This window comes from Otolemur garnettii, unplaced genomic scaffold, assembly GCF_000181295.1.
Source record: "Otolemur garnettii isolate 467f Iridium unplaced genomic scaffold, OtoGar3 scaffold00104, whole genome shotgun sequence".
In the NCBI taxonomy this organism is placed as follows: Eukaryota; Metazoa; Chordata; class Mammalia; order Primates; family Galagidae; genus Otolemur; species Otolemur garnettii.
Genome location: NW_003852499.1, coordinates 6,850,203 through 6,861,198, shown reverse-complemented (window position 1 = coordinate 6,861,198; position 10,996 = coordinate 6,850,203). Strand labels below are relative to the sequence as shown.

Here is a 10,996-nt window from a genome sequence, read left to right as displayed (position 1 = left end):
ACTATAGTTTCATAAACTATTAATAGGTGTTTCATGGAAAAAAGCAATTCAGGAGGCAAATAAGTTTGGGACATGCTGAGCTAAATCAAGTCAAACAGATTACCGTAGAACTTCTTAGAATCTTTCATATGTTAATGCGCATTTCCCAGAAGGGGATGTAGCATATAGTTTTTCAAACTTATTTAACGATGCACTCTCTCCTTCCTGGAATGTTTTATGAGACTTAACTATCCAAGAAAGGCCCTTTAGGAAGTTGTCTTCCAATTGGGGATTAGCTGGGCATTGAAATTCAAGTAACCTTCCTGAGCCGTGCTCTTCCCACCTATGAAATGAAGGGTAATGATACCATCTCAAGGGGTCATAAAGCTGACATGAGCTAATTCACGAAGCCTGCACATAGCAGGCCCTCAGCAAATGTTAGAGCTTCTTCTCTAGAGGAAGAAAATCAAATGAGCTTGGAACCCTGGGAGTTAAAATGTTAATAGTAACAACTTAAAGAAAATGTTCTGTGATTTCTGGAAAAGTTTTTTTTTTCTGACTTTCTCAAAGAACAGGGACAGAGAGGGTCCCTCCCTTACCTCTGAGAGCCAGGGCACAGGCCGGTTCCTCTTCAAGTAGCTGCTGTTACTGCTCCCACCTTGGTCCTAGCAGAAGAATGAACTTGAGAACATTAGGATGAGAAATTGGGGCAGGACAGGATTGAGGGGTGGGGTAAAGGGGATAGAGGGAAGCAGAGTCAGGAAACCCAGTCCTGTTCCCAGGAAGCTTACCAGCTCAGAGACCAGCCCTCTACAATTCACACTACATGCCCTCAGGAACACACATAACCCTGACAGCTTCATCACTATGCCCTGGAGAGTCTTTCACTTTCCTGACTTTCCTCTGTCTTCCCAGAAGGGGAAAAAAAAACCTGCCAGGCGCAGTGACTCATGCCTGTAATCCTAGCACTCTGGGAGGCTGAGGTGGGTGGACTGCCTGGGCTCATGGGTTCAAGACCAGCCTGAGCAAGAGCGAGACCTTGTCTCTAATAACAACACAACAAAAAAGCCAGACATTGTGGCATGTACCTAGGAGGCTGAGGCAAGAAAATTGCTTGAGCCCAAGAGTTGGAGGTTGCTGTGAGCTATGATGCCACAGCACTCTACCAAAGGCGACAAAGTGAGACTCTATCTCAAAAACAATAACAAGAACAATAACAACAACAACAAAAAAACAGGATTTTTTCTAATTAGATCAGGATATCTTGAGGGCAGGGGCCTTGACTCCGCCTTCCTCCATATGCTTTTGGATTCTCCCCAGATTCTCCCTCCTTCCAACAAGTGGAAATCCCTTACGGACACCCCAGCAGATTGACAAATTCACTTTGGTTCTGGTCTAGTTTGGGGGATTCATGTCTGTTCTAGGCTCAACCTCGGAGCTCCAATTTGGACCCCAATTTCCCTCCCTTGGACCATTGACCCAAGAAACACTATAGGGAAAAGCTTTATTACAAATTGATAGCCCCAGCTACTTGTAGAAGGAGTGTCTACACCATCATCTCTGACTCCCAGCAGCACACACCTGCTTTGTGTTACACCAAAGCACAGCCCAGTACTCACACCAAATGGAGGCCACAGGCCTAGAGCTATTCAGACATGGGCATCTTAGACTAAGTGGAACGGGCAGAAACAGGAAAGTCAGGTTTATCTCTGCTCACTCAGCTGGGAAATCCCAGATGCCAGACCAAAGCTCCAGGGTGGTCTTCCCCTGCCTCCCCTCCCATAGTCCACTGGAGGTTTTCCTTGAGGAAGACCATCAGGGCAGGGTGACTGAGGACCATGTTCAAGTGCCAGAAGGAAAATGAGCTGGCCCCGTAACATACCTCAAGTCTCAACCTCTGGGGACGGTAGAACTGGAGATTTGGATCCACAGGGGGAATATTCCTGCTGGCCAGAGCCTTGGCCAGTTCTCTCCAGCTGCTGTACCCTACAGAAGGGAAAGAAGGAGCAAGGTCAACATGATTAAAAGGCCCTGCGTGTCTGTAAAATTTGGGAGCAACAACAGAGGTGATATCTTCTCTTCTGCTCTGCACCCCCTTCATTTGGTATGTGGGGGGAGTCTTGGGGGAAGGTAGTTCCAAACTTGGCCATGTTCAGAGAGAGGGCAGGGAGGGGGACGAGGTCACATCCCATGAGCAGTTGCCACTTCAACATTCCAGAGAATCAGCCAGGCCAGGTGAAGCGACCCCTATAGGCTGACCTTTACTCCCCGCCACGTCCCCCAAAAGCTGCTGTGGAGTAGTTGTGAAAGGCAGCATACGCTTGCCTTCCCAGCTCAGCCCCTGTCCTCCAGGCCCAGAGGGGCAGCAGGGGATCCCTGGGCTGGGAAAGGTAGACATGGGACTTGGTGTGAACCACTCCAGATAGATTAGAGGCTAGCTATTCCTGGAGGCAGAGCTGACGATGATAACTGCACCCTGAAGGCTCTAGAACTACTTGGCTTACCCACTGGAAAGGCAAAAAGTTAAACCATGGGGAGAGGGAGGGAGGGATCAGGAGAGTGTGGGGTGCACACATGCATTCACTAGAATGGAGGGGAGAGCGGGAGGCCAGTGGCCAGCCACTGCTCCTGATCTGGAAGGAGATTGCTTGGGCGTGACTATTGGGCTCTGAATAAGTGAAATCAAACCACCATTAGCCACAAACTGCGATCACAGACTGTCAAGAGCCAGAAGAGGCTTTCGAAATCACCTACTCTTCATTTTAGATGAGAAAAATGGGACCTAGGCGGTCAAATGACTAATCTAGGCTCAGTTAGCAAGTAGTGATAAGGCTAAGATGAGAACCCACGTGTGTGAATGGATTTCCACTGGGCCACTCCAGCAGCTGTCTCAGAAGCTCCCATGATGCTGTAGCAGGCACTTCATAAGAGCTAGAGGGACAGTCCATGACCACTAGGAGCCAACAGTTGGCAGCAAGCATTAGTGTCACAGGAACCCCTCTGTGAGCCCCAGCAGACACATACCGCCAACCAGACAGAAAACAGAGCACACCCTGCAAGTCTGGGCCCCTGCAGAATGTTTATATAATGGACTCTGGGAAGGGTGGGGACAAAGAGCCACACCTGGATTGCAGGGGTGGGGTGGGGGAGCTTCTCTTTCCTGGTTATGTTTTCTGAGTCATGCCTGCATCTCACAGGCATGATGTCCTTGAGTCTTTTCAGGATCTCACCCGATTGTCCCCATTTTATGGATTGGGAAAGAGAAGCTCAGAGGTTCAAGTCACAGAGCTAGGTGTTCTGAGGCCAGGATTAGAACAGAGGACCTATCTCACAAGGCAGCATTTTCTCATTCTGCCTCCATTTCTCCTGTGGATGCTTAGATTTCTGCACAGACGTTCAACTGCCCCTGATGTTATGGTTCTAGGGACTTCTGCAGGTTTAGCCCTTTGCCAGCAAGGTCTCCCCTGGTGGCTGGCAGGAACAGGTCTGACAGGTTCCGTGCCAGGGGTAAGTTCTGGGAAAGCAGGATGATGGGGCCAGTGAGGTTGAGGTGAAAATATGAGGAATAAGGGAAAAAGAGAAAAATGCTCCTGGCTGACACCCTCCATCCTGGAAGAGCTCTGGGAAAGCTGCTTATTCATCTGCTTATCCCAGCACACACCTGTGATCTAAAGTAGAACCTATCCCCTCCTGGCCCCAAGGAGCTGCTGGCTAGTGGCTGGGGGCTCAGGTGCCCACCGAGGAGTGAGTCACACTGTGGGGAGGGGAGAACAGGCCCTGCCTTGCTCTTATGACTAAAAGCTACCTACTTCTAGAGAAGGCTGTGAAGAAATACCCAAAGAAATGCTATCCACCTCTCAATAGGAGTCTCAGACGCACATTCTCAGAGTCTGGCTTTCAGCTCCAGCCAAATTCTTTGACTATTAGAAGGGGAGATGACCTACCCAACAATGGACCATCATTGTGGTCTTCAGCTCCCCTTGTCTGGGCATCTGCTGAGAAGGGACAGACGCTCTCCTTGACCAAACTTTAGGCAGGCTCCTCTGAGCCCTCTTTCTGACAAGGTCTTGCCCTTGGGACCTGCCTAGTGCAATCTTTAGCAAGAATCCTGCAAAGTCAGTTCTGCAGAATCCCCCACCAAGAATCCTGTCAGGCCAGCAGATCAGGAATCCCCCTGCCCTGAATGTCTGTCTGTCTTTGTGATTTTCCAAACACTCAGTCCTTCACTCTTGTCCCCAGCTGTCTTTGCTGTATTCAGAACCAAGCCCAGGCTCAGCACCCGTAGTATAGTGGTTACAGCACCGGCCACATGCACCAAGACTGGTGGGTTCAAACCCGACCCAGGCCAACTAAACAATGATAACTGCAATTAAAAAAAAAAAAGCCAGGCATTGTGGCAGGCTCCTGTAGTCCCAGCTACTTGGGAGGCTAACACAAGAGAATTGCTTAAGCCCAAGAATTGAAGGTTGCTGTGAGCTGTGATGCCATGGCACTCTACCAAGGGCGACATAGTGGGATTCTGTCTCAAAAAAAAAAAAAAAAAAGAATGTGCTGATTTAATGATTGACATTTGTCATTTGCCCTCTGGTAAGTGAACTCCTCCTGCTCCTGGCCAGATCTCTGTTCCCGGAGCGCCAGCTGCCAGGGCCTGTTTCTCTTGCAACAGGTGTCACATTTGTGCCAGGAGACAGACACCCTGATCTCAGGTGACAGATAAAGCCACCATAGGCCTCATATTCTGCCCTCACAAAGCTGGGCTATCAAATTCACTATCAGCTGGAGCTTTGCCAACATCCCCCCTCTGTGCAATGCAGACTCTTCAAAGGCCTGAAGATTATCTATCATCTTGGCTCGCTGGTAAAAATATGGCATACATATATCCTTTTGTGCTTGCTTTCAAAGGCTCTCACCTACATTATTTCACTGCCTCTCTCACTTCCCGGTTAGGCATTTAGAGATGAAGACATAGAAAGGTAAAGTCGTCAGCCCAAGGTCACACAGTAAATAAGATAATCCATGAAAAGGATTTAGTGCCTGGAACATAATAAGCACTTAACATATTGCAGTCTATTATTTGTATTATTGGTCACGATGTTGCAGATCTAAGAGCTTGCATTTATTTTTCTTGCCCCTTGATCTGAATCATACCAAAGAGAAAGGAAGGCCCTTGCTGCATAGGAGGTGGTGGCAGTGCAGATTCTATAGCAGTACTGGAGACCTGGGCCTCCTAATTTACTCCAGGGGCTGAAATACTTCAAAGCACTATCAATTTAGCAGGAAGAATACCCAGACTAAATTCCCATATAGGTCCTAAAGCCTGTTAAAAAAGACCCTGGACTAACTAACTACCTGACTGATTAGCTGACCTACAACACACCAGAACCACAGTCCACTATGGGAAAACCTTCCCCAAACCAGCCTAGCACATAATCATATATTCAAACCTCTACCAATGCCCAGTAGTGCCCATTTTACAAGGTACATGGTTTGTATTGCTTTTGTTCCTAAGTAATAATAATAATGGCAAAACTGGCGGCACCTGTGGCTCAGTGGGTAGGGCGTGGGCCCCATATACCGAGGGTGGCGGGTTCAAATCCAACCTGGCCAAAATGCAAAAAAAAAAAAAATATATAGCCGGGCAAGAGAATTGCCTAAGCCCAGGAGTTGGAGGTTGCTATGAGCTGTATGACACCACAGCATTCTACCAAGGGTGATAAAGTGAGACTGTCTCTACCAAAAAAAAAGGCAAAACTAGTAGCAGCTAACCATCACTGAGCACTTACTATATGCAAGGCACCATGCTAAGCGTTTCATTTCATTGCACAAAAGAGCTGATAACATGTGCACACACATATCACTCCACAGTGAGCAGACAGGGAACCCAATATACAGCCCCAGAACCTGTTCAAACCATCTGCTGGTCTACACTAGGAGTAATACCGTCAGCCCCAAATGAGTTAGATTCACCTCACCTTGCACTCCCACATCTTGTTTCTTGCTCCTGTGGAAGTGGATTGTATCCACCTATAGATGTCATTGGGTTTGGACGGCTCAACCCAGCAAATGACACACATCCACTCAGAAGTGAAGGGAGTGAACACTGGAGCAAAAAGATGACCTCCTCACTCCCCAAAAAGGCCAGCTGTCTATGTCAGCAGGGAATCTAGGAGCAACTCTGCCAACAGGGGAGGTGGAACTGAGAGGAAGGTCTGAAAGAGAAGTGCAAGCAGTGGGGTGAGGGTGGGGGTAACATCCTGCAGGCAGGGGCCCTGGAAAGGTATTTCTGAAGCTGTCCCCAGCCTTAGGGCAGAGCTCCATTAGAAAGGGCCCTAGGAAGATGCGGGGAAGGGGTGGGTAAGGGAGGGCTGGTTCTATACACTTTATCAGATATGAAGATCCTGAAAACACAAGGTGAATGTGGATAGTTTCCTAAGAAGCCCCAGGGCCTGTTCAAATAACTGCTCAACAGGCTCAGTGCCTGTGGTGCCAGCCACATACACGGCAGCTGGCCGGTTCGAATCCAGCCCAGGCCTGGCAAACAACGACAACTACAACCAAAAAATAGCCAGGCATTGTGGCAGGCGCCTGTAGTCCTAGCTACTTAGGAGGCTGAGGCAAAAGAATTGCTTAAGCCTAAGAGTTGGAGGTTGCTGTGAGCTGTAACAGCACAGTACTCTACCGAGGGTGACAAAGTGAGACTCCCTCTCAAAACAAACAAACAAACAAACAAAAAACTGCTCAGCAGAGACTAAAAGTGGAAAAATAAAAGATGATGAAATCCAGGAGCCAAACAGAGACAGTGCCTTTGTTCCCCTAGAGAACAGGAGGTTGTCAAGGGAACAATTGAGAGACTATAACATCTAGGACACAGTCCACAAATCCAGGAATTAGCACTGAGACCTGGGACAAAAAAGCAGGGACTGTGGCTTTGTCCTTGGAGAGCACTGGAGGGCCAGTCACATGTGCTCAGCAGGAGAGAGCGGGTGTGGCTAAAAGCCAGCAGGATCTAGAACCCACTAGGATAAAACCGGGTACATGTCACCAAGAAGGGAATCTCTAGGGCAAACCCTAAGCTCTAATAACAGAGAAAGGTGTGTAGCCAAACCATTCTAGTGTGTGATGCCCCAGGGAACTCCATGCAATATTGCTTTTTTTTTCCTTTTGAGACAGAATCTCACCTTGCCATCCTCAGTAGAGAGCTGTGGTATCAAAGTTCACAGCACCCTCAAACTCTTGGGCTCAAGTGATTCTCTTGCCTCAGCCTCCCAAGTAGCTGGGACCACAGGTACCCATCACGACACCCAGCTGTTTTTACAGATGGGGACTCGCTCTAGGTCAGGTTGGTCTCCAACCTATGAGCTCAGGCAATCCACCCACCTTGGCCCCCCAGAGTGTTAGGATTACAGGCTAGAGCCACTGAGCCCCATCTTTGTTTTCTTTCTTTCTTTCTTTTTTGAGACAGAATTTCATTCTATTGCCCAGCTAGAGTGCCATAGCATCAGCCTAGCTCAGAGCAACCTCAAACTCCTAGGTTTCAGCCATCCTCCTGCCTCAGCCTCTGGAGTAGCTGAGACTATAGGCACCCACCACAAAATCCAGCTAATTTTTCTATTTTTAGTAGAGACAAGGTCTTGCTCTTGATCTGGCTGGTCTTGAACTTCTTTTTTTTTTTTTTTTTTTTTTTTTTTGAGACAGAGCCTCAAGCTGTCCCCCTGGGTAGAATGCCGTGGCATTACAGCTCACAGAAACCTCCAACTCCTGGGCTCAAGCGAGTCTCTTGCCTCCGCCTCCCAAGTAGCTGGGACCACAGGCGCCCGCCACAACGCCCGGCTATTTTTTGATTGCAGCCGTCATTATTGTTTGGCGGGTCCGGGCTGGGGATTCGAACCCGCCACCTTAGGTGTACGTGGCTGGCGCCTTAGCCGGTTGAGCTATAGGCGCCGAGCCTGGTCTTGAACTTCTGAGCTCAAGTTATCATCCTGCCTCACCTCCCAGAGTGCTAGGATTATAGGTGTGAGCCATTGCCAATAAAAATTATGATCAATTAATGTAACTGTATAAGTTAACATTTATGTGAAAGGCATTTATATATATGTACATGTCTATTTATACATATGCCTATTATAGTAAATGAAACAGAGATTATTTTATTTAATATAATAAACCATCCAGGCATATGCCTGGAGTCCTATCTACTAGGGAGGCTGTGGCAAGAGGATCACTTGAGGCCAGGAGTTTGAGGTTCCAGTGAACTATGATTGTGTCTGTGAATAGCCACTGCACTCTAGCCTAGACAATGTAGAGAGACCTTGTCTCATAAAAATAATTTAAAAATTGGTATACTAAACCTATAAGAAGATGAAACTTAAAGATTAAAATTTACAAAGCAGTAAAGTGACCAAGCTAGTATCTGAACCCAGGACAAAAGCCTTTATTCTTAATTCCATTACTCTATATTCAATGTGCTTGAGAACTGCTGTTCAACTCTGCCATTGAGGGAGGATACCCGAGAAGGGTGAAGTCTGGGAGAACAGGTCTTCTCAAGGAGACCACAAGGATACACCTGCCAGGTCCTCTCCATGGTGACTCAGCTCTTGGGAATTTGTAAACTTAACTTCCTGGAGCTTGGTAATTTCCAAATTCTGTGAAATCCTGTAGTTCTGTAGGGGCTGGAATAGCATCTCCCACTTGATTTAAACTGAGAAGGGTACCTATGGGATGGAACTTTTTAACTGTCAATAAAAAGGGGAAGACCAAGCCAATCAGGTAGCAAGGCCATTTGGAACTCTTGTAAGCTCCGGCTGGTGAATAAAGCCCTTCCTCTTACAGACGTGGTATTTGGGTGCTCTTTCTCTCCGTTGGGCCTCATCTTCCTGCAACACCACCACCGTTATCACCTGGTGTCAGGCACCCCTTTAGTTACCAGCCTATCCTTGTTCTCATAACCTTTCCCCAATTACCTCCCACTCCACGCACCCTGCCAGACCATTTCCTTACTCTCTAATTTGGCCACTAACATCCTCCATATAAGCCAAGAACTGCAAGAGAAAGTGTGGAGACCCAAGTATATTGTCCCACAGCTCCAAACAGCTGGAGAGCTGGGCATGAAAGAATATGAGCATGGGCCTGCCATCCTCTTCCTCGTTTCTGAACTCTTCTTTCCCAGCCTAAAGAGACACCATCCAGCTGCATGTCTGTGGGCAGGGCCAGCTCAAGGTTATCCGTGGTTGCTTAGCTCCCTCCTCCTCCCCCTGTCCCTGTCCCTCACAGCACAGCATCAGAAAGGAGGGACCCTAAGGCCACCCTGACTCCTCACTGCTGAGCAGGCAGATGACCCTGATGACCCCCCTCCTGCTGCTGCTCAGAGGTAGGAAAAGAATCTGAACAGCCTGAGGCTCCCCCCATCCCGGGCTCCTTGCCGAGCTAGCACCTGAGCTGCTGCCCTGGTTGTGGCCCTGGCAGGCTGAGACTTGACAGTTAGAAACACAAGGGACTGTACCTACTGCTCTGTGGGGTGCCCCGCCTGGAGGGCCCAAAGGAGAGTATTTAGTGCGCTTGAGTATTTCAGCCCTGCTGTCAGTGCTTCCTGCTCACCCAAACATCCCTGCTTGGCCCAATATCCAGAGGAGAGCATGAAACCAATGGGGTAGATGAGGAAAGGGACAAAGAGAACAAAGACCCTGCCTTTTTGCTGCCACTGCTCTGTCTATACACAGCCCAGTTCAGTAAATTTCCATTCCCCAAGCCACAGATTTGATCAAGAGGCCCTAGAAGCTTTGGCCAGGTCTTAGGTCACCTCCAGGATATCATCATTATCACCAACATCATTACCAAAACATAAAACAAACGCTCACAACATTTAAGGGCCCATTTGCTAGCGTGTTGTGACAATTAGGCAGAAACAGTCCTAGGCAAAGAGAATTGGGACTTAAGACCCTTGATGAAATGAGACAGTTACAGGGATATCTAGAGGTAACGGGGTTCAGGATGTGTAAGACTGGCCCAAGCCCACTAAAGAGATGCTTTAATCTGGTGGATCTAGGCCAAAGCCACTTATGTGTTTTCTGGAGCCCTCAGAACAGGACGGACTTTTCTAAACCCCTAGACCCGTCTTTTCCTATTTCCTTTCTGGACTGAAACAAGACAAGCTTCTGCAGGTGGAAGGAAGACGCAGGACAATCCTTTACCTTCCTGCAGTCTTAGCACTACTCAGCAGGCTGAGGAAGAATGAGTAAATTAGGAATCAATCAGCTAACCCTGCACCAGGCATTTATGGAGCACCTACTGTATACTGCAGTCCTTAGTACTCTACTAACTGCCATAATAGGTACAGCTTGAAACATGCAGCTCCACCCATTCTAGGCACAGTAGAGGGGGGATGTCCGTGGAAATAAAGGACCCACACATCTGTGGGCTTCTGTATGTGCTGTGGTGCTCATATTTGCACCCACATGCAGGGCACACACCAGCTGGTTCTGTGGCTTACACACAAGTAGACCCATACCAGACACCTGGGCTAATAGAAACCTCAGGCAAAATGTTCTGGAAACATTTTCTGGGCTCAGAGAACTGGTCTTCAGGGACTCTGAGAATCCAAGGGAAACAACATAGATTTAGGAAGACCCTGATCCTGTCAGATGGCTCTAGAGTGGCTTCAGCAGAGACATCACCAGAAGTGGCCTCAAGGTTTACCATTGCTCATGGGAGCCCTGAAGGGTTTGGAGCCACACTGGGACAGTGTTCTTTCTTCTATTGGCTCTTTCTTCTATTTCTTTTCAGGTGGAGAGAGGGAAGAGGAACTCTCTTTCTTGGCTGGGTGGAGGTAACTCCATCCTGACTTAAGGGAGAAGGGTGGTTTCCATAGTTGGAAGGTCTGAAGGAGTAGAAAGGATAGAAAAAAGAGCAGGAACCAGAATGAAAAAAAACCTGAATGTTAGAAAAAGAGAGGAAGGAGAGAAGGACAGAGTGGGGAACTTGGCTTTGAAAAGGAGAAAAGGCTCGGCGCCTATAGCTCAAC

General features: G+C 48.1%; 1 protein-coding gene across 1 annotated transcript in view; it reads right to left on the bottom strand.

The window, feature by feature from the left end:
• B4GALNT3 (beta-1,4-N-acetyl-galactosaminyltransferase 3) overlaps positions 1-10,996 on the bottom strand; it is a 116,763-nt gene that overhangs the window by 30,071 nt on the left and 75,696 nt on the right. The window contains exons 2-3 of the mRNA XM_012809313.1: positions 1,862-1,965; positions 579-644 (exon numbers count right to left, since the gene is read on the bottom strand). Coding sequence (XP_012664767.1) covers positions 579-644; positions 1,862-1,965 — 170 coding nt within the window. The remainder of the gene's footprint in view (positions 1-578; positions 645-1,861; positions 1,966-10,996) is intronic.